We start from the raw sequence: 22,591 nt of genomic DNA, 5'->3' as shown, positions 1-22,591 counted from the left end.
CTGAGTCGCTATGGTAGCCCTGCTTGCAGGAATAAGGTACGATGCACTAGAATCATGCCCAGCAAGCTTCTACCAAGCCGCCATTTTGCAGCGCCACCCAACAATTTCGAAAAGAAACAATTACACGGTTGTTGGAGACTTTTTCAGAATAGACAGCTCTACTAAGAAGCGACACTAGACCTCCGGAAATACCCTCGTACGGAAATGAAACTGGCCGCTGAACGGCTGGCGGTGTCCAAGGCCGATTGGAAGCGTTCTCCTCGTCTGAACTGATATCCGATGACTTAATGTTATCTTTTGACTTTCAGCGGAAGCTGTTATCGTAGTAGTAAGGTAGGGGTAAAGTGGAAGCACGAGCGGCATGCTTGTTTCGAGAAACAGTAGGGGCAACAGAGGCACCATGGCAAATCGTCTTAAAGTTGGGTAACTTCATAGTAGCGCCAAATATGAATTTTGCAACGCAAAAACGAAACCGAAACTGTTGGAAACTGGCTAAAAATTCCAGGCACACTTGCTAGACGTGCGGGGGACCTTCACAAATGAGCTTTGGCAGAATAAAACTACCCTTTCTCCGAACCAAATCTCACTATAGTGAATAGCTGGTGTCATGTTCAGGTAATTATCACCTCTCAATCCTGTCGGATTACACAGCTGACAACATTGATCGGTACTTCACTTGCCAGGAGCCTTCTGACAAAAAAAAAAAAAAAAAAAAAAAAAAAAATCATTATAATGTAGCCTAACCACGAGCGCCATGCTTTTTTGTCAAGTGCAGCAGCCACGCCTCCTTTCTCAAAAACACAGGCACCTCAGCTCGCAAGAAACGCCGCCAAAAATCTCAATGTCGCCAGAGCAGAAAAATTTAAACTGATTCTAGAAGTGCAGTGCCTAGACTAGCCGGATTAGGTGTACGAGAAACGACTACAACATGTCGAAATAGGCAAAATAAATTATCGAACACCGGTGATTGATTTGAACAGGCGTGGTAACGACAGAGTTAATTTTCCCCGTAGTGATTTCTGCATAGTAGACTCGGTTGAAATAAATTGGGACTGGTACTACGGCTGAGAAAAGGTGAGGACAGTGATGACTGACCCTGGCTGCCATAAGGTGGATGGTGTTGCTGGGAAGGCGGGGAGGGTCCCTGCTGTGGTGTGCCCGGGCCACTGGGGGGCGAGGAAACCGGGGGCGGTGAGGCATGCTGCTGCTGTGGCTGCGGGGGCTGCTGCCCTGGCTGGCCAGGGTGCTGCGACGGGTGCTGGGCCGAGTGGGGGTGCTGGGACGGGTGCTGGCCTAGGTGCTGGCCCTGGGAGCCATGCGACTGGCCAGGGTGGGGCTGCTGCTGCTGCCCCGGATGCTGGCCAGGGTGCGAACCCGGGTGCTGCCCTGGGTGTTGCCCTGGATGCTGGCCAGGGTGCTGACCGGGGTGCTGGACAGGGTGCTGCCCCGGATGCTGGCCAGGGTGCTGTCCCGGATGCTGGACCGGGTGTGGACCTGGGTGCTGCACGGGGTGTGGCTGACCAGGATGTTGGCCAGGGTGCTGGCCAGGGTGCTGCCCCGGGTGCTGTGAAGCGTGTTGCTGGGGGGCCTGCATCTGCACAGAGGACAACAAATGAATGAACCTGGGCAAAGCAGCAAAATGTAACTGCTAACTCTTGACCTAGTTCACCTGTTCATCCTGTTCGCCCGTCAAAAGGACCACGAGGTTAACGTGATGTTTTGCTTTACTCAAAATATCTGGCAGTACAGATGTACAACGTAACAGCACCTTGAACCAGAACCTTACGTTACGCCTTACCTTGGACCTCTACCACAAGCTTACCTCAATTCAAGAAAATTGCTGAGTTGCAACAAACACAGGTACGTGTAGCTTTCCCCGTACCTTTTTGTCTACAACCCTCACTAAAAAAACCGACTTCTCTGCACTTACAGCCAGAACTGACCAAAATACAGTGCTGCAGAAGGCATTGCCATGCTCACACCAACTAGCACCAACTACCTTGATCAAAACTTGCTTCAACACACAGAGTCAGCATAGGCAGGCAATGCCAACTATGACAGAATCAGCCCATTAGGGGATGACAAACATACAACAGCGGGAGAATCACTATTGGCAGTGTTGACAAAGCAGCAAAATGAAGCAAAAATGCAGCAACAAATAGGTAATACATTCTCCCCAATTTGTGTCCCACATCACTGCCGATTTCAACCACCAATTGGTGCTTTCACAAACCAAACAAACACAGATGCCACATTCGGCTTGTACCGTAAAAACCCACATATAAGAAGAGGTTTCCTTTCCTAAATTTTACCATGTAAAATTTCTGCATCGTATTGATCTCCAAGTTTTCAGCCCCAAATTTGCAGTTTCGGTTTTGCTAAGTGCTATCCTCATCAAGACTCGTATCAGAAGATGCGTCATCTTGCAATGGCGCCAGCAGGCTGCTGCTTCTTTCAATCGGCAGCCATCTTGACAACGCCACGAATCTGCATGCTTACCAAAAGTCTATCTACCTCAATGTCGGGACGGCGAAAGCAGTACTCAGCTGCTTTTAAAAGAAAAGTTATTTTAGCTGCCGAGACCATCGTAAAAAGCACCGCAGGGCAGCAGTTCAGCATTACTGAAGGCAGCATTCTTGGCTGGAGGAAGCAAAAGGAGGCACTTTTTTCGTGCAGCAGCCTAAGAAGTTTCCAGGGGTCACAGAACGGAGTCTTTCCCGGAATTGAAAAGGAACTAACTGCATTCGTGCAATGCCAACACGCTGCTCAGCTGGCTGTGAACATTGAGATGATGCACGCGAAGGCCCGAGAAATTGCCCGGGAGGAAGGCATTGTTGTAAAAGAAGTAGCTCTGCCTCTCTCGTGCCCCATAATCATCATCATCAGTTCAGGGGAGACGCGGGTCTTGGAATCCCGAAATTTGGCCAAAAAATCGATTTTTAGAAATCGCCATTTTCGGAAAGTAGAGCTATTTTTCTACCGGTTAGCAAAATATCCAGACCCAGGAGTACGTATTTGAGCCATAATATCAATTTATAGCACCGACGCCCGCTAAAATCGGCCAAGATTCGACGCGAAAATAGCATTTTTTCGACGACTCGCCCCTCGGGTTCTACATGCCCCACGGCGTCCATCTTGGTCTCATTCGAAAGCGCGTCTTTTCGTTTTCAATTCCCCGCCAGAACCACTCCGTTTCGTCCATTGGTTGCGAGTAAAACCGGGGTAGAAAAGAGAGGGAACGCGCCGCCCAATTGGCTACTGACTGCACGTGACCGCAGGGCGCAACCTCATTGGCTGGGCGCCGTGGGTCGTCTGCTCGGCACTCTCATCACAGTGCAACGGCTCATGTATTCATCTATGCGAGGACCGGTAAAAGCCCCGCATGGCGTAAAAATAAAGTAAATATGTCTATCGATAACTGAAAGGAAGAACTAGCAGTATTAAAAGCGCCTGGAGTACGATTTTCTGCGTGTCTGACGACGACTTTTCGCGAGAACGGCGCCGAGACGGAGGTAGGCTTAGCGCCCCCGCGGGCTGCCGAGACGATAGCGTAGCGATATGATTACGCCTGCGGGGGCACTAAGTTGCGTCTATCTTTCGACCAGCAGCAAATAGAAAGAAAAGAAATGATAAAGTGGAGGATGCCGCATGCAGACGTCGCAAGGGAAGTGTGTTCATTCTGTTATCAACGATGCCGCGGCGGGTCGGCCCGCACTCCGGCGCGCGCTTCCTTGTCGGCAGGTTACCATATAGATGAGCGATTTGGGAATTATAAATGCTCGCACTGAGGACAATGTGCGTTAGTGACGTGATATACGAGTAGATTAGACCGAAAACGTGGTTATCCCACCTAGCCAAGCACATGCACGTTACAGAACAGTGGCGGGCATTCCGTTACCAGCCCCTTCGCTGCAACTCATATCACGCGATGCAAATCCGATTTGATTGCTACAAATGAAGCAGTAACATAACAAAATAAACGTTTACAACTGTGGTGCACGATCGGCACCTCAGCCCTAGTCGCCAAAGAGTGACGGCGCGCTGCCAACAGCATAAAAATTGAAGCAACGTTCTGGCTTTGCTTTTGTTCAGTTTTTCTGCCAGGTGCCATCTGTAGACAGAGGATTTCATAATTTTCCCACCAACGGATTTCAGCAAACTTGGTATGCTCTTGTTGAGCGAAAAGCGAGCTACATTCTAGAACCTTTCTTTTTTTCATATGCTCAATAGATAAAACTGTCACTTGTAGTAAAACTTCAACTGCGATTTTCTCAGCTTCCCTTTTTTTGCATATGTGCCTAGCCTTACAGGGGTTTTGAGGTAGTTTTTTTCAAAGGATTTCTACAAGTGTTATACCGTTGAATTCGGGATAAAATGAACTGCATGCTGAAGCTATTTTAATTGGCTCATTTTGCCTCAAATAAATGTTATGAGTTATAATTAGAGGTCATTAAGTTTTCAGAAAACTGTACTTGGCATAATTTTATTAATTCTATCCAATCAACTATCTTTACAGGAATATAAATAGCTTCAGCATGCATGGCAGGTCTTAAGCTACACATCCATACCATTTATTTTAAGAAAAATTTAATAAAAAGTTCCTTAAAGGCCCGTAAGAAATTACTTAATTAGGCTCTAGTGTTTTCTTTATAACTCAAAAAATAATTATACCACTTGAAAACTAATTACATATTTGAAATGAGGAAGACAAAACACATATGCACAGTGATTTTCATTATCACAGACCAATTAATAAAAAAGTTCATTTCAAGACCCACGTCTCCCCTTCACAGGATTAAAGGAATCATTAAAGGAATCAGGCGGCTCGTCCCTTTCTCTACATATTTTTGGTGTCGAAACCCGGGACAAGGGACCTCGAGAGGTGAGCCACACTGAGCGGATTTTGCTTCTCTTCGGCCGCCCTCTCACCTCTCGGGAGCCAGAATGAAGCCGCAGATGGAAGACGCCGATTCGAGGAACATCGGAGCAGCCTAAGAAGAAGATGGAACAAGCCGAGCCTTAGGAGATATCTGCACGATGCAAGACATGATGATCCTATGCAGGGCCGGTACTGACGTGGAGACGATGCCGACTAGTGCCCCCTGAGCCCGGTCGCCAGCCCTTACGGAATTTGCGACGCTGGACCGGACTATGGAGGCCCTACTTGAAAGGCGGCGCACCGTCCGTCAAGGTATCACGTCCATCATCGGCAAGATTGAAGACCTCCTCCCAATCGAAAGACCATCAATAAGTGAGTTGAAGGAACTTCTTCTTAATTTGGTTGAATGTCGTGACAAACTGAAAGTGATTAACCGAGAAGTTCAAGACACCGTGGACATTGATGAATTAGAGGGCGAGGTTGAAGATGCGCTTAAGTTTGAAGAAATAGTTTGCATGGCAAAGGCCAAGGCTGAATTTAAAGCGGTCCAAGCGCAGAGAGCCCAAGAAAACCTAATTGCGTCTTACAGAGGTCGAATATACGCAGAGCTGCAGGAACTCCAACATGACATGAAAGAATACTGTGAGAATACTGCTACTTCAGACACGGATCAGAATGCTTCAGCAGTGAATAAGGACCAAGTTATGAAGAAAATGAACGTACATTTGCAAGGTGTAACGCGACTAGAAACCGGCCATCTTGTGTCTAATGCCGAAGAAACCAAATACGACGAGGTTACCACCCACAAGAAAGTATCAGATCGAAGGGCACTGATGCCTACCACGTTTGGACCAGCGCAAGCAAACGACATAATTTACGACTCGACCATAGACAACCTGACAACACCTGTAATACCCAAGAGCACCCCAAGTCCTGGAGCACTGAATGACGAAGGAAACTGCAAGAGAAGAGAGCCCAAGGCGCCTCCGAGCACTTCGCCGGTCGAAGATGGGAAGGGATCTTTGTTTCAACGGGACCTACTTGGGGCTCCGGTGTTAATATGTATGGTCCCGAGGAAGAAGGTGTGCAAACAAAGCAAACGAAGCAAAGAAAAGACTGCCAAGAGGAAACGTCCGAAGATGAAGGAGCTGGAAGCCGGTTCAAATGGCACTTGACCCCCACTTCGAGAAAATCGGCGCCGCAAACTACAGGTTGCGGAAGAGAATTCGCATATCTATGGACGCCGGCCGTTTTCAGCGAAAGGGCGTACAGGATGCCGGGAGCCAAGGCAAAGAGCTGAATTTGCCTCCAGGACACTCATTTTATGCTGTGAAAACAAGCCTATTTCTAATAGGCTCAATGTGCATCCGGCTGCCACTAAGAAAAATGACGTGAGGCGGACACAGCTAGCAATACGTGCAATCAAACCAGAGAAAAGGAGCTCAACTAGTCTCCTCACAAGGCTGCATCTAGGGTACGCAGTGGCTCGGTTCGCGGGTCCACCAACGCCAAGACATCGGTACCACCGGTGGAGATGGAAGGCACGAGGTGTCGAACGCTTTTGGCTTACATGGACTAAAAAGGAACACTTCTGGAGCTAAACCTTTTGAACGCGGAATATGCTCATTCATTGTTGCACGGGGGAGGATGTTGTAAAAGAAGTAGCTCTGCCTCTCTCGTGCCCCATAATCATCATCATCAGTTCACAGGATTAAAGGAATCATCAGGAGGAGTCTCGGCGGCTCGTCCCTTTCTCGACAGGCATACCATGGAATGACTGCAAGGTCAGCAAAAACTGGGTGTCCCGTTATATGCACTGCGCTGGACTTTCTTTACGTCGGCAGATGTCAATATCACAGAAACTCCCTCAAAGCTACGAAGAACAGCTTGTCGCTTTTCAGTGGCATGTGATAAGGCTGCAGAAGAGTTTTGACTATCAGCTGGGCCAGATAGGCAACGTGGACCAGACCCTGGTGCATACTGACATTCCGTCGGCGCCCGCAGTGCTGGAGAGAGGCTCCAAACAAATTTACACAAGGTCAACAGGCAATGAGAAGACACAGGTCACCGTCATGTTATTCTGTACGGCGGATGGTTGTAAGCTCCCGCCCTACGTAGTGTTAAAATGAAAGACTTTGCCAAAAAATGACTACTCCACGAAAAATGTTATTGCGTGTTACCACGAAAAAAGGTGCATGGATTAACTCTTTCGTTACCACGCCTATTGAAATCGATCACCGGTGATCGATGATTTATATTGCCTATATCGACATGCTGTAGTCGTTTCTCGTACACCTAATGCGGCCGGTTAGTCTAGGCACTGCCCTTTTAGAATCAGTTTAAATTTTCCCGCTCCGGCGACATTGAGATTTTTGGCGGCGTTTTTTGCGAGCTGAGGTGCGTGTGTTTTTGAGGAAAGGGGCGTGGCTGCTGCACTTGAGAAAAAAGGATGCAGGTCGTGGTTAGGCTGCATTACCATATTTTTTTTTTGTCAAAAGGCTCCTGGCAAGTCAAATACCAAATAATGGGGTCAGCTTTGTAATCCGACAGCGTTGAGAGGTGATAATTACTCGAAAATGGCCCCAGCTATTAACTAATGATCTTTGGTACGGACAAAGGGCAGCTTTATTCTCCCAAAGCATATTTCTGATGGTCCCCCGCATGTCTAGCAAGTGTGCCTGACATTTTCAACCAGTTTGCAGCAGTTTCGGTTTCGTTTTCGCATTGCGAAATTCATATTTGGAGCTACTACGCAGTTACCCAACTACAAGCTCATTTGCCATGGCGCCTCCGTTGCCCGCTATTGCTCCTCAAAACAAGCATGCCGCTCGCGCTTCCACTTTATCTACGCCTTGCTTCTACGATAAGAGCTTCCGCTGTAAGTCAAACGATAACACCAAGTCGTCGGGTATCAGTTCAGACGAGGAGAACGCTTCCAATCGGCCTTGAACAACGCCAGCTGTTCAGCGGCCAGTTTCGGTTTCATACGTTTCATACGAGGGTATTTCCGGAGGTCTAGTGTCGCTACTTAGTAGTACTGTCTATTCTGACAAAGTCTCCAACAGCCTTGTATTTGTTTCTTTTCGAAATTGTTAGGTGGCGCTGCAATGTAGTAGGCTCGTAGTGCTGAACTCGCTTCACAGCCCGAAGGCGGCTTGGTGAAAGCTTGCTGGGCATGATTCTAGCGCATCGTACCTTATTCCTGCAACAAGGCCTACCATAGTGAGTCAGAACATGATAATAAAGCACAAATGAAAGTTCTGACTGATAAGTGATCATCAGAACGTCAACAAGCATCCACCAAAGAGTTTGGTTCTCAACTTCAAGCGGATTTTTTCACATCGCTTGCTTGCCTTCAATATTGTGCCGGTCATAATCATTGACAAGTTGTTTTTACATCACGTGGAGGCTAATTTGGGCCTTTAATAATGCCAAACCACCAGATTTCTCCTAGAGAACTATCCAAAATAGCAAAATTTGGAATAGAGGTTGGGCTTCACCACATGGCACGGGCACCACGTGGGCTAACATTTTTTTTTATATCTGACAAATTGTACTGCGCAACTCAATTTTTTTTCTAGGACGGGTTTTTCAAATGTTTACCTACAAAATGTATATTCTAAATTTTTTTTACTACCGGTGGTTTATTATACACAACTTACTTTTTTCTTATTTTCTTCGACGCGTGGACAAAAATTTCGATTTCGATAATTTTTGGGGGAATCTATATTTAGGAAAACATTATTAAAACTGGTGTTGTTGGAAAGCGCGTGGAATAATCTGCATTTTATGTCACTGCAATGTGTGCCTAACCATTATGTATAGCACAAAAAAATGTTTTGTTAGACCCTTCAAAATTGGTCAATTTCCCGCGGTAACGAAAGAGTTAAGCACTGGTGCTTGACTGGATCAAGTCTGTCTCGTGTCGGCGGCCTGGAGCACTGCTGGAGTTCCCACCAGTACTTTTGTTGGGCACCTTTCGCTGTCACCTGGCTGATTCCGTAAAGAAGCTACTGCACAAATCTCACACCGAACTCGCCCTCATTCCTGGAGGGATGACATCCTAGTTGCAACCACTAGATGTTTGCATTAACAAGCCTTCTGAAGACTGGATCAAGCGCTGCTACCAAAAGTAGGCGTGGTCGGGAGAGGCGGAAGTAGCGGCTACCAGATGGCTGAAATGGGCTTCTTCAGCGGTGCTTTATGGCTGGGTCGTGGATGCATGGGCAAGCATCCCCGAGGAGCTCATTAGTCGCTCTTTTAAGAAATGCGGCATCTCCAACCCCCTTAACGGCAGTGAAGACGACTTTCTGTGGGAAGACATCTCCAACAAGCGACGTCGGGAGACAGTGGCAGTGAAACAGCCGATGACTGAATGGTAACTGCAATGCAAATAAATGCTTATGTGAGCTTCTCTCACTCACATTATATGCGGATGAAAACTTTTTTTTTTCGTTTTGGCTATTCTCAAATTACATCTCATATTATATGTGGGTCTATATTATACGCAGGTTTTTACAGTATGCCCCACGATTTATCGAGGAGAAAACCAGAACCAGCAATAATTATCGACAGCAACCAACCAGCAACAGTAAACAAGCAATGCTTTCACACTTTGCAGCACTGCGCCACGGCCATTGTGCGGGGCTTCCTCCCCCCCAATCCTCCTCCCCCTGCACGCACCTGCTGCTGCACCTGTGGGCTGGGTCCGTGCTGGGGCATCTGGTGGGCCGGCTGGTGGGCTGCCCCCATGCCCGGCTGCATGGCGGACGGGTGAGAAGGTGGCTGCGGCATGTGCTGGCCCCCCGGCTGCTGGCCCATGTGAGGCTGCGGCCCATGCTGGTTCATGCCGGGGTGCTGCGGCAAAGACGGCCAGCGCTGCAGTGGCCGCAGGGGATCGCATGGGCCGAGGAGGCCACCTCGAACATCACCACAGCCCCCCACCCACTCACTCCTTGCCCTTGGCTGCTGCCTCATCGTGCCAGCGCCTTTGTACGCACCAATGCGCAGCACAGCAAAACAAGTACGCGCGATTCCTCGCAATATTTTTAAACCACAGAATGCGATGCAAGCCCGGCTCCACCCATGAACGCGAGGTCGAGTTCTCGAGTATGAACCTGAAGGTTTTCCTACCACTCGTGTCATCACTTACTCTTGCAGTGTCTTCTTACACCGCTCAAAGGAATGAGTTGGCCAGGTCAGACTCCCTGTAGCCAGAGTGCCTCAGCTTCCCCTTTTGCAAGTACCCCATCCGCGTCTTACTTCTCTTTTTTTCATACACCTGTGTGGAAGCTACGCCACACCGTAACAACATTGTTCATAGGCTCTGCCATGTCACAACAACGAAGGCAGTAAACCTCATTAAAAAATGGCATCATCAGGACACAGAAAACTAACCTCATTACCACTGTTTGGTAAATGCAGGGAAGCTTTGCAGTGCATGCAATGCAGTATACATGCACACACACAAAATTAGGTGAATGTTAGAAGTAATTGTAATTTTAAAAAATACCAAAACGGCATGCTATTTGAACTGGTCTCTGCCCGCAAACAATTGCCAACCCAGCCAGTTGGAAAGCCATGCACTTGGCCAGAGACACAACAATGGTGAATTATAGTTGGTTGTCCAATCATGTAGCATGATGCCTGCCTTCCTGATAGCACAAACTGCAAACCACAATGATTCACAAATTAATAAAGCCCCCAATAGCCTGCAGGTGTCCTTTACACCGTGCCAGAGAAAGTGGTTTTATCATAATAAAGGCAGAAAAGAAACAAGGCTTACACGCGTTCTACGGAGCAAATTAAATCCTCTTAAAAACCTATCTCGAGTTTTGTGGTAATGGTTTGACCGGTAAAGCTTACCGGCTGGTGGTGTGGCTGCTGTGCTGACATTGGCTGCTGCTGGCCGACCATGCCGGATGAGGGTGGCGCTGATCGGCCATAGCCGGACATTCCGTGGGCTCCCATGGGCGGCTGTTGGCCCGCTCCAGGCCCGCCTTCGAGATGAAAAAAATGCACAAGTGAGACACGCACAAAGGACAGAGCGGGGCTTTGACAATCCACAAGCCCCGGCAGAATGGTCTATCATAATGTATGAACCCTTGAAGCCCTCTGCAAACAACTTGAGTAAAAATGCCTCTCTGTGCAACCCTTTAGAAAAACTGAATACTGGAACTAGTTATTTTTTGTTTGTGGAAACTACCTATGCAGGAGTGAAGTTTTGAGTCCCAATTACGTGAAAAATACTAGATATAAGTACATTTAAATGCCCTGCAACTAAAGGTGCAAGAGTTCACACCATATGTTACCCACAGGCATTTGATTCATATACTGACCAAATGAACTATAATTGAAAAATTCCACTCAAAGAACAGTTAAGGAGCCATGAAGACAAAATACAAGTTTGTTTTATTCGAAAGATTTCGTGTTTTAGAGTGCCCCTAGCACTTGTCCGGTTGCAAACGATGCTTTATTCACTGAGAAAATTAATCAATTTAAGTTAAAATTTCGATTTTCCCGCTAAATCGTGCGTTTTCGTGTCTGCAATGACATCACAGGGCCTTGTTTACCGTTGTTGAACCTAGATGGCGCCACCAGACCGCGGCAAGCCATTTTCTGCCTTCGGTTTCTTTGTGAACGTATTTGCACCTGGCTTGTTTTGTTCATGGAGACAATCGTTTCGTGAAACATAGTGCTCGTTCGACAAATATGGTCACGTAAGACACCAATTGCTTGCTTCAATCGGCCAGTGTCGTCTAAAACTATCCCAAAGCCCCACAGTGCTGTGCAGCTAAACCAAGCATAGTGCACGCAGTACCAACAGCAGTACGCATCAGTACTATGTTTACATGTGCTTTCGTAACTTCCACTGTTTGCCCCCACATTCTTAATGCTTCAAAAAGAATGTGCCCTAAATTTAAGCCCAAATAGGTCATCCTGCAAGCTTATAAGCTCAGCCTAATTTGCGGTTTGCTTTTGCCGGCCTCCGCCAATCGCAGAGCAGGCTGGTATGACATCATAGGTTATGTTGCGGGAAATGGGCTAGTGGGTCGCATGGCCATTCCCTTTTTTCCTAATTTTATAGCTTATTTGAGCGAAGTTTACGTTAAAAGTGGTGTCAGTATGATTCTAACAAGGCAACTTTCGAATGAACCAAACTTGTGTTTTGTCTTCATGGCTCCTTTAAAAGAAAAAATACAATACTAGTGCTTTTTTTTTCTATGAGTGCGGCAAAGTGCAGTTAAGAGTGCTTTCCAAAAACACCTGCACTGCTAAAGTTTTTGCTGCATGCAAGGACACGCAAACTAAGATTGTGCATCTCGAAACTATTTTCAACCCCCCCCCCCCCCCATAAAAATAAAAGTTTACAAATGCTGGGAAAAAAAATTCAGGCATTTAAAAAAACGTAGATGAAGTTTATATATTAGAATCTTAATTGATCCAGTGATGTGTGAGCTTCCATGAACAAACAAATAGGGTGGGTGGAGCCCTTTGAGCTGATGCACACATAGTTGAACCCCCCTTTTGTAATGTCCCACCATTACCATCAGCCATTGGAAGTCCACTACGGCTTCTAGCGACTGCCGGTCGTTTCTACTGTCCTGAATTCTCTCCTCCCATCTCTTCACCTAGTTCTTTAGCTTCTGCCGTATCTCACCCCACACCTAGGCAGCTATCAGCACCCCTAGAAACACTGCCTAGTGCAACTGAGACCAATCGATTTCTGGCAGCTATGCTTACTCATGTAAACTCTTTGCTGTTTGTGCGTCATGTCAGACAGCGCTACAGAAGAGCAACACACAAGAGCAACACGCTCAGCCGAGATGGACGTTCACTGCACTAACAGTGCATATCAGCACATCAAATAAAGAGTGTAGCCTACCAGAATTCAAGCTTGCATTTTCTCAGTCCTAAAACAAGGGTACAATGAACTATCAAGGCATTCAACAGAAGAATGAATTTTCGCTGATGACTGCAATGTGTGCTCGGTATAAGATCACATGTGCCCCCACCAGGGATTGGCCATGGAGCTAGTATTAAATTCGCCATCATCTAACCTTCCAGCTCAAATAGGGAGCAGGAGGAGATGCACTTGTATTGAGAGGGAAGGCTATAGACCCATGTGGAGAGAAGGTGGAAAAGAGATTTCGGCGCACGTTAAAGATCCCCAGGTGGTCAAAATTAATCCGGAGCCCTCCACTACGGCGCACCTCATCGCCTGCGTTGCGTCGGCGCGTTAAACCCCACAATCAATCAATCAGAGAAGGTGGAAAAGAGAGGAAGGGGGGCCCTGTGGTGGCTTTAAAGCAAAAAATCTGGATGAATGCCCCCCGAGGAGGTTGGTGTCCAGACAGGTGGGCTGGGTGGGCATGGGGAGTAGACTCGCAGCTCTAAACAGCTCATACAAGACCGGTATCTATGGAGAATTTTGCAATCAGTGTAAGGGTAGGGACCCCGACAGTCCCCCTTTCCCCGATCCGCCGAACTCTTTATCAATAAATATGCTGCCAACGCCAGCCATGCTTCTGAAACCTTGAGAAGATGCGGCGCCCCTCTATCAATGCTTAAATGCCCTCCCTGCCACAAATGCTACCAAAGCTGATCTCCCCCGCCTCATTTGGTTTTGCCCCATATTCACGCGTCACCACACATTTACACCTCCTAAAAATGACCCGTCAGCCAAAATTAAACATTTACGCAACCACCATCCAACCTTCCACCCTGATATCAGAACTCTCTATGGAATAATGCATCCTCGTAAGAGACTGGCCAAAAAGCTAGAAATGGCCGTCACATTTTCCGAACAAGCCTAAACTCAAAAGGATTTACTATACAAGGTTTTTCACACAATATGAGCCAAGCATGGAACTTATGAATGTTGAATTTTCCAGCAACAAACCAACAAACTAATCAGTGTACAGTGGACCATATCACCTTGTTTTTACATTTTTATTAATTAGAGAATAAGTTTAAAACAAAATAACTAATGTTTTAACAAGTGAATCTCGACAAGACTTTCAAATACAAAGCTGTAGAGCCCCAAAAAAGAAGCACAGAATACAGTAGTTCTATTTGAGGTTGCACAAGAATAGGAAAAAACGGGCCAAATTGGAATGACCGGCTGGTGGAGAGCACAATTCTAGCATTGCATGCTTCAGCACATGCTAACACTGGACATTGCAAAATTACAGCATGTGTGCTTTGCCAACCAGTAAGCGCGAATTAAATGCAGATGTTAATGGTCACGACACGATGTCCAAAAGATGCAGCAGAAGGATAGAAATGCTGCAGACGTGTCAGCAACCCAAGCACAAAGCTTGCAACCTCTTTATCAGCTCTGGAACTGACCATCAATCCCCGAGCTGAGGAAGATGCGCGCGCACACACGCACACACATATATATACTTTTGCAATGGCTTTAGCAAGTGGTGAAGCATAGTTTGGAGGACAAGACTAAGATCCAAATGAATCAGCAAGCTCGCGCACATGCCCCCTCTTTCCTTGCCCATCTTCTGCTCTCATTTTTTTTCTATTCAACCAAAGCATACCAGCAGAAAAGGATGACAGATGCACCCTGCCTGGCAGGTCATCTTCCCTACAATCAAAATGTACGTTTGAAACTGCCCTACACATACAACACTTCTATTTAAATTCCTTAAAAAAAAAAAGATTGATGCGCAAAGTTTTCTCGACCATGTCGAAACGGAGCAATCGGATAGACGACGGCTTCATAACGCGAGGGACCCAGGTTCGATTCCCAGGGAAGCATTTTTTTCTCTTTCCCTTAACCCGGCGTTTTACCGTTACAGACGCCTTCAGTGAGAACACTAACGTTTCACCTTAAAAACTTTGTATCACAGATTATTGTGTACGGTTAACTCGGGGCCAAAATATTTCCACTTGTACACACAGCCGTACACATCGCATCCGCCCCATCGTCGCCATATTGTGAAGAACCACAGGGTACAATAGTCTTTGAAGGTTAACTTTCGACAAGGCGTTTAGTACTCCTACAGGATTATTACACCACCTCAATTTCACTATAATTTTTGCAATCTATGAGCAAGGTTGGGGTGTCATGGAGATTAAACGAATACTTTTTGACAGTGCATATATCCCAGAAATTCAGGCACGTTACATGCCCACATGTACATTTGAAAGTATTAAAAAAAAAATCTCTGCTGGTGATAAGGATAACTCAAGTCTCGAAGTTCAAAGGCTGATTTCCTGCTGGTTTCCTGGTTCGCCCAAACACACTATGTGTGAATCAGTGGCTTAGGTAATAAACAGGTATGGAATAAACAGACACCTGACAACATCCGCTTTTACATTTTGTCAAAATTGATAATAAAAATTACGTGATTTCTCATTAGCTAACACTGTGTACAAAAACAATATGAAGCCACCAGACCCAGAAGGTGCACTGCACCAGGCCAATTCCCCTTGCATGTGTCACTATCATGCAGGCCAATCCCCCCACGGGTGTAATCGACCGACACAAAGATGGAGGTGCATACAAATGTAAACACCAATTTTCTCATTCATATTCTGTCCTGTACAGAAAAATAATGCACAGAAACAATCCGCACGTATGGAAGTGGAATTTCCCATTTTTGGAACAGGTCCCACTCATAGCAGGAAAAATGTGGGTTTGCGGCAGCTGTGCGAGTTTTTGGCGCAGATTCCGTTCAGAGATGAAAACACTGCTGGCATAATCACAGGATGTTACTAGCAAATAATATCGAACATATATTGCATAAATAAAGAAAAGCAATGGCTTAGTAGTAGTCCGGGGAAACGCATATCAAATACCACAATGCATACGCAAACATTCCTTGAAATGTGAACCGCCTTCTATTTTTTATTAGGCTTTCCAAGCACACGCGTCGTCAAGGTCATTCTTCTTCCTTCACTTTGCCAAGTGTGATTTGGCACAACTGCGGTGATGTTTCTCCCAGAAAGGGCCAGTTTGCACAACATGTAGCCACAGTTCTGACTTGCCACCACCCTTTCATCACTGAACCTGTGTCGTAACATCTCGGCCAATTCCCAACACAGGTTGAGCTACAGGAATAGAGGAAACCGCAACCCACAATTTCCCAACCACAATTATAAAAAGGTTATTGACGCACAGCACAATTCAATGACCTAACTCACCAAATGCTAAACTACACAAAGCTGCCAGTGTAAAGAAGTATAGGAATATAAATAAAACAATTTTTCAAATTTTGGGTGCTTATGCCCTGATGTTACACCTGGGCTTTGAAGCACACCATGGTGGGGTGGGAGCAGAAGGGGGGGGGGGGGTTAAATTAGGCTACCTGGGGGTCTTAACACGCGCAGAAATTTTGACTCGCAGGTATTTTTGTTTTTCGCCTCCATAAAAAAAGTGTGGCCAGGATTGCACCCAGGTCCTTTTGCTCAGCCACTGAGGCAGGTATAATTAAAGCAATTAAATGACCAAGGCCATAACATTTTGGCCACTAACAGCCTCACTGCATATGCTTTAGGCAAATAAGAGTTAAATAACCATAACGCAATAATGCAATTGAAATCAAAGCCCCAAAAGCAAATGGGGCTCACTCTACAGTTTGTGACCCAATATAGTTTCCAAAATTTTAAATTATGCATTCACAATTGAGAAAGAGCCAGGTGATGAATAATATAGTGGTGGGCCCAAGAGCATATTGGACTCCGTCTGCCTTAGCCATCCCAAAACATGTAGCTGAGGCGGTGACCAGGCCACAGGAGATTAGGAAATTAATTTGCAAGTTCATGTAATTAAATGCTATTTCCTGCCATATAATTTCTGATTATGACACACTTTCATTTCTGTCCATATTCTTGGTCTTCCATTAGCTCTGCTTGGTCACCTTTTGTAGCTAGGTAACATGACGTTGGTTCCTGCATCAGTGCCAGTGAGAGGAACCCTGGTGTGATGGCATCAGTTGCGGGCACGGATGGCGACCCTGTCTAGCAAACGATGTGCAATCGCCAACGAGAAGAAAAAGCACAGGCGCTCCACTTGCTGAAATCACGTATCCTTTCTTTCATATCCGCCGCGGTATAACTGCCGGTGAGCCTACCAGGATGCCTTCTCCTTTTCACACTCTAGTTGCCACTATGGCCGATTCCAGCTTTAAGCAAGCACTCCCTTCTGGTGGCCGCGTTGCCATTTCTGGTTGGCTGTGATGACATCTTTCCTCGCGCACTTGAGGGCACGGCTGATAGTAGGCGCCTAGCGCCGACAGAAAAACACTCAATGAGCCTAGTAATGCTCCCGCATTAAAAAAAAAAAAAAAAAAAACAGTATATGTTGTGGAGCTTTAAATAATTCTCCTGCATTCACAGTGCCTTTCAAAAACCGATGCACCTTTACATTTATGGCATTGCTGTCACAGGCCGATTGATCTCATTCGGATGCATAGTTGTGGTTTTAAATGCACAAAAAAAATTGAGGAATGACCACACAGATAATGCTATTATTGATTGACACACAATAATCCGAAAGGATTGTCCAGAAGGTGCTGCTGGAAAAGGTTACAGGGGCACGTAAGCTTTCTCTTATGATGTGAGAATGCATGAGCATCACTTCTACTTGAGTTGTAAAAGCAGATGTGTGGGTGGGTATGCTGATGTCGCTGCCAATGGGAACTGGTGAATTGGCCATATAAGCCTCTCACAGTTGCTGTCATTGTCACTGGCCAATCCTCCTCAGCGGGTTTGTTGACAACACAGCCTGATTGATTGTAAGGTTTAACGCGCCGACGCAACGCGACAACACAGCCTCATTAGGAGTTCTGAACTGGCTGTGCGCTACTTCCTGCAAAGCATCCAATTTCCCAAATGGTACAGAACTTAACTTCCTGCAAGCACCTAGCGTCGCCTAATTGTTTGCTTTCAACACTCGCAACATTATATTGACCAACAGCTAAAAAAACTCGTCGTTCGCCTTCCACAACTCCACAACTCTGAGGTACAGCCTCTGATTCCATTTGTAAAAGCATGGGTTTGAGCACATGCAATCTATTTTTTGTTATGTATTTTTATGTAAAAACGCTCTATATCAATCTCGCTCAGTTTTGCTAAAAATAGTGGTGGTTAGGTATATTTTAGGTTGCTTTAGGTGCAGTGTGCAGCGTATCGTCATATTTGAGGTCTCTCATTTGTCTGGACAGTCGACGAAGTGCTCAGAACTGTTCTAGACAGACAAATAAGAAACCATTACTTGATGCTCTACGCCTTGCAGAAAGTGCCAGTTCTGTGCCGTTGGGAAAACTGAATGCCACTTCCACAGCAGCTGTCATCACCATTGGCCAATCCCTTTGAGGGGAGTTGTGGGTGGGCATGTTGACATTGCAGCCCAAATAGGAATAGGTAGATTGGCTGTGAGCTTTGAGGCTGCTGTTGTCGTTATTGGCCAATCCACCATAATGGGTATGTTGTTCGGTCTACATTTACCTTTAACGTTCGGTGGCTTCTACACTGAGCCTGACACGTCAAGCAACATCAGAATCCTTCAACGTCAAACTGAGAGACCGGTTGATTTTAGAGCTTATGTTGGGCCATTGCATACCCTGAAGGGGACATCTGACCATCGTGTACCTTTGTTCCCAGCCACATGGGAATTGTAGATTTGGGCGTGAGCTTCCGACGGCTGCTGTCACTGTCACTGGCCAATCCACCTGAAGGGGTATGTTAGGCCGCCGCAGCTAATGGCAATTTTGATGACGGGGTCTGCCATGCCTGTATGGGGATGCCACTTTTTTCACCGAGTCAAGCAATGCACGAGTGATGCTCACGCGTTAATAACCAGTTATCAGCACCATCACAGCCTTGGCTCTCTTCTCTGGCGTTAGAGCAGTACTGCCTTTTCTTTGCAACTTTTCAGGACCAGACTGCAGGATCTAGCAATGCATTCTTTGCAACTCTGATTCCCCTGGTTTGACACTGGGATCAGCAGCAGCCTAGTTTTGACCAGTATGCTCTGCTAGGAGTACTCTTCACCTGGCAAAGTTAAGGACCCTCTTTGAGCGACCGCACAATCTTGGACTGAACCAACCCCATTAGCTTTTTGGCCAATCAACAAAGACTGACTATAATGCCGAGTTTTCATCCAGGACAGATAAAATGTGCTATAAGTTTTCAGCACTAGGAACAATGCTAGTGTAACAACTGAGCACATATGGAAAAAGCAAGTGTGAAAAGGGCAGCCAGAAGGTTTTGCAGGCCCAAGGGGAAACAGGTAAAGGGTCTCATTCTCTTCGTTTTCCCCCGTAAATGGGAAAGGTGGGGCACTGAGGCTACGTTGTTGGCATTGGGTTACATCAGCCGTTCTCTGCAAAGGAGCCTATCCTACCACCACAGTTGAAGAAAGTCGGCAAGCTTTGGGAACGATCATAGGTGCCCAGAGTTGAATATGTCTGATGTGTGGTTCAACGTAAAGGGGATATTTTGGTTTACTTAATCAGAGCATTCCTTGTGGTCAATACATTATGCAATTTGACGCACCCAAGTTCATTACAATCAGGCTTGACTGTACACTACAGCTTGGAGTGAGAAGGAACGCAAAAGTAGCTCAGTCTAGCCAACACCCATTTTTATTGGTTCTTACTAGCTTTTGTTAGTTTTTGTTAAACAGTAGTCCACCAACTGCTCTGCGTGAATTATCTATGCCTAACGTACTCCTGATACACATGCAACAAATACTCTGGGCAAAACAATGAGTCCAGATAAGTTCAACCAGCCCTTGAACACGCATCATATTAATTTTTATGCCAATACCAGGAACATGATCCAGGGCATACTCTCTCTCAGCGCATGTCCCTGTTTTCGGTGAAACTCTACAATACCTGCACAAGACTGGCTGGTGGTAAGGGTTAAGTAATATCGCTTTTAATAATGCAACAGGTTGCACCCAACTTTGCGGCTTTTGCCAGTATAAGGGTATGAAAAAAACAAACTTATGAGAACACTAAGTGAGGGGCAACTGCTTTATTGGAGTTCCACAAGAATCATGGGAAACTGCTTTATTGAAGCTCTACACGAACAAGTGCAGGAAGAACAAGTGCAGGAGGAACAAGTGCAAGGACAGGTAGGTAAGCAAAGCTTATGACATGCAGAGGAGGAGGAGGAGAAAGGCCGTGGAGGCAGAGGATGTGCTGGGCAAGGTTCAGATTCTGCTGAGTAAACCTTCCCACCCTGCAGGAAATGGCGGGAATTCCAAAGGTGGATGAGGATCTAAGTTGAGAGATAGTTCGGGCCAACTATGTTACCCCTCCCCCTCAAACAAAAAAAAAAAAAAAAAAAAAAAGGCAAGTGTGCTCAATAGGCACATGTCATGCAACACGAAGATATAGACTAAGAGGTAAATCCATGGTCTTCGACCAAAGAAAGGTGACGATAAGCTATCATTATCATCAAATTTCTGCACATGGAATGAGAAAAATTAATATTTAACTAGTTATGCAGTCTTGGCCCATAACACCGATGCAGGACAGGTAGTTTTTTTTTTTCTGTGTGGATTTAAAATGAGGTAGGTGCTTAGAATGGGAAGCAGTAGAGGCATAGAGGCCGTATTTAAGCCTAGCTTCAGACATGCACTTTCACTGCATGGGAAGACTATCGGATGGGTGTGGGTGCATGCAAAAAAGACTGGTTCTCAACAATGAATGTGTCAGGGCCCCCGCCCTTCCTGCGCAATGGTAATGAGGGACCTGTTAGACCAAAGGGTGTGAGGGATGGTGGCACATAACATATGCAACCAAAAAAATTTGCTCAAACTTTTTTTTTTGCTTTCCAACCAATCTGAATGAAACTTTATGGGCTTGTTCAATTTTTTTAGCTGATTTAAAATATCCAATTAGTTTTTATGTGAGACATTTAGTTTCTGAGATAATTAAAAACCTTGATTGCTCTTGAGAACAATGAAGAAAAAAAATAATTAACAAAAAATTACCAGCAAGGCATGTATAGATGCCAGAATTTGTGGAGAACGAAATGTGGAAAGCAGTGTTTTTTTTTTTTGCAATCGCATACAAGTTTACATCAATTCTAGCTTCTAGGTTTGAAGTACTCCTGCTAACCAATAAAAAATAATGCTAATTAAACAATTACTGTAACACAAAATGTAAAATCTGCTTCTGTTATTGGTTAGTTTAAACGTTCAGCTTTATGCTGCAAAAAAAAAGTTATCTTTCTAGCTGCTTTACATGCTGGGATGTACCTCTCGAGAATTTCTTATCGCTGCCTCTCGAGAATTTCTTATCGCTGCAATACCGCTCATGGCAAAAAAGGAGAAAATTTTAGAAATATTGCTATTTATTTCATCAAAATTGGGCCTGTAGAGCTCTTACAAATACCTGGTACTGTTGAAGTATGAACTTTTCGGAGGAAAAACTGAAAACTAAGAAAAAAGTGATACCTAAAAAAAATGCTTTTTTTGGGCAATTTTTTGGTCTCAAAGACCCATGCCCACCCTTAAAGGGACCATGAAGACAAAATACAAGTTTGTTTTATTCGAAAGATCTCGCGTTTTAGAGTGCCCCCAGCGCTTGCCCGGATGCAAACGATGGTTTATTCACTGAGAAATTATTCAATTTAAGTTAAAATTTTGATTTTCCCGCATAATCATGTGTTTTTGTGGTCTGCAATGACATCACAGGAACCGACCGCTTTGCAGCCGATTGCGACACAGCCGGACGCGACTCCCTTTCCACGAAGCCTTATTTATTGCTAGTGAACCTAGACAGCGCCGCCATACCGTGGCAAGCGGTTTACTGCCTTTGCTTTGTTTTTGGCTGTATTTAAACCTGGCTTGTTTTTGTTCAGGGATAAAACAATTGTTTTGTGAAACATAGTGCTCGCTCGGCAAATATAGTCACGTAAGACACCGTTGCTTGCGTCAATCGGCCAGTGTTGTCTGAGTCAACCCCAAAGCCCCACAGCCCTGTGCAGCTAAAACCAAGCATAGTGTGCGCAGTACCAACAGCAGTATGCATCGGTACTTCTGTGTTTACGTGTGCTTTCACAACATCCACTGTTTGTCCCACCATTCTTACTGATATTAAAATAATGTTCCCTAAATTTAAGAGCAAACAGCTCGTTCGGCAAGCTTATAAGCTCTGTCTAATTTGCTTTTGCTGCCCTCCGCCAATCGCAGAGCTGGCTGGTATGACATCATAGGTTCTGTTGTGGGAAATGAGCTAGTGGGTCGCATGGCCATTCCCTTCTTTCCTAATTATGTAGCTTATTTGAGCGAAGTTTACGTTAAAAGTGCTGCCAGTATGACTATAACGAGGCAATCTTTTGAATGAACCAAACTTGTGTTTTGTCTTCATGGCCCCTTTAAGAATGCCTTGTTGTGCCGCAAGTTTTTTTTTGCTAGAGCTTTAGTGTTATGTGGAAAAGCAAACAATTGTGCACACTTTTCACAGAAGCCAATATGATATGCATGTTGGAAATAGCACCAACGTTCAATAGCAACGAAAACATGGGAATGGGGGTGCAAGTAACAGTGGGGTTTCCCGATTGATTGGGAATTTTGAAATGCCATTGCACACACCTTGAGGGTTTGTACATTTGGAGAACCACTGAAATAAGGGATAAAGAGCAAAGTTCTTTGGTATTCAGCACCCCACTGTCTTCCTGTTATACACACCAACCAGTGGGAAAGTAAAAAATCTGAAAATTATTGATCAAGGACTGACA

The 22,591-nt window shown here is 45.6% G+C and overlaps 1 protein-coding gene across 4 annotated transcripts in view; it reads right to left on the bottom strand.

Moving 5' to 3' along the window:
- Nucleotides 1-22,591, bottom strand: part of LOC144155479 (uncharacterized) — a 65,093-nt gene that overhangs the window by 17,759 nt on the left and 24,743 nt on the right. For 3 of the 4 annotated variants that reach the window (XM_077686945.1, XM_077686947.1, XM_077686948.1), the window contains 3 exons: nucleotides 10,745-10,878; nucleotides 9,563-9,757; nucleotides 1,096-1,594 (listed from right to left, as the gene is read on the bottom strand). In XM_077686945.1, the coding sequence (XP_077543071.1) occupies nucleotides 1,096-1,594; nucleotides 9,563-9,757; nucleotides 10,745-10,878 (828 nt within the window). The remainder of the gene's footprint in view (nucleotides 1-1,095; nucleotides 1,595-9,562; nucleotides 9,758-10,744; nucleotides 10,879-22,591) is intronic. The other variant, XM_077686946.1, reaches the window with a different exon arrangement.

This window comes from Haemaphysalis longicornis, unplaced genomic scaffold (assembly GCF_048455015.1).
Source record: "Haemaphysalis longicornis isolate Haplotype H1 unplaced genomic scaffold, Haemaphysalis longicornis Haplotype H1 scaffold_1, whole genome shotgun sequence".
Lineage (NCBI taxonomy): Eukaryota > Metazoa > Arthropoda > Arachnida > Ixodida > Ixodidae > Haemaphysalis > Haemaphysalis longicornis.
The sequence above is the reverse complement of the archived record's forward strand: the minus strand, read 5'-3'. Positions and strand labels throughout refer to the sequence as shown.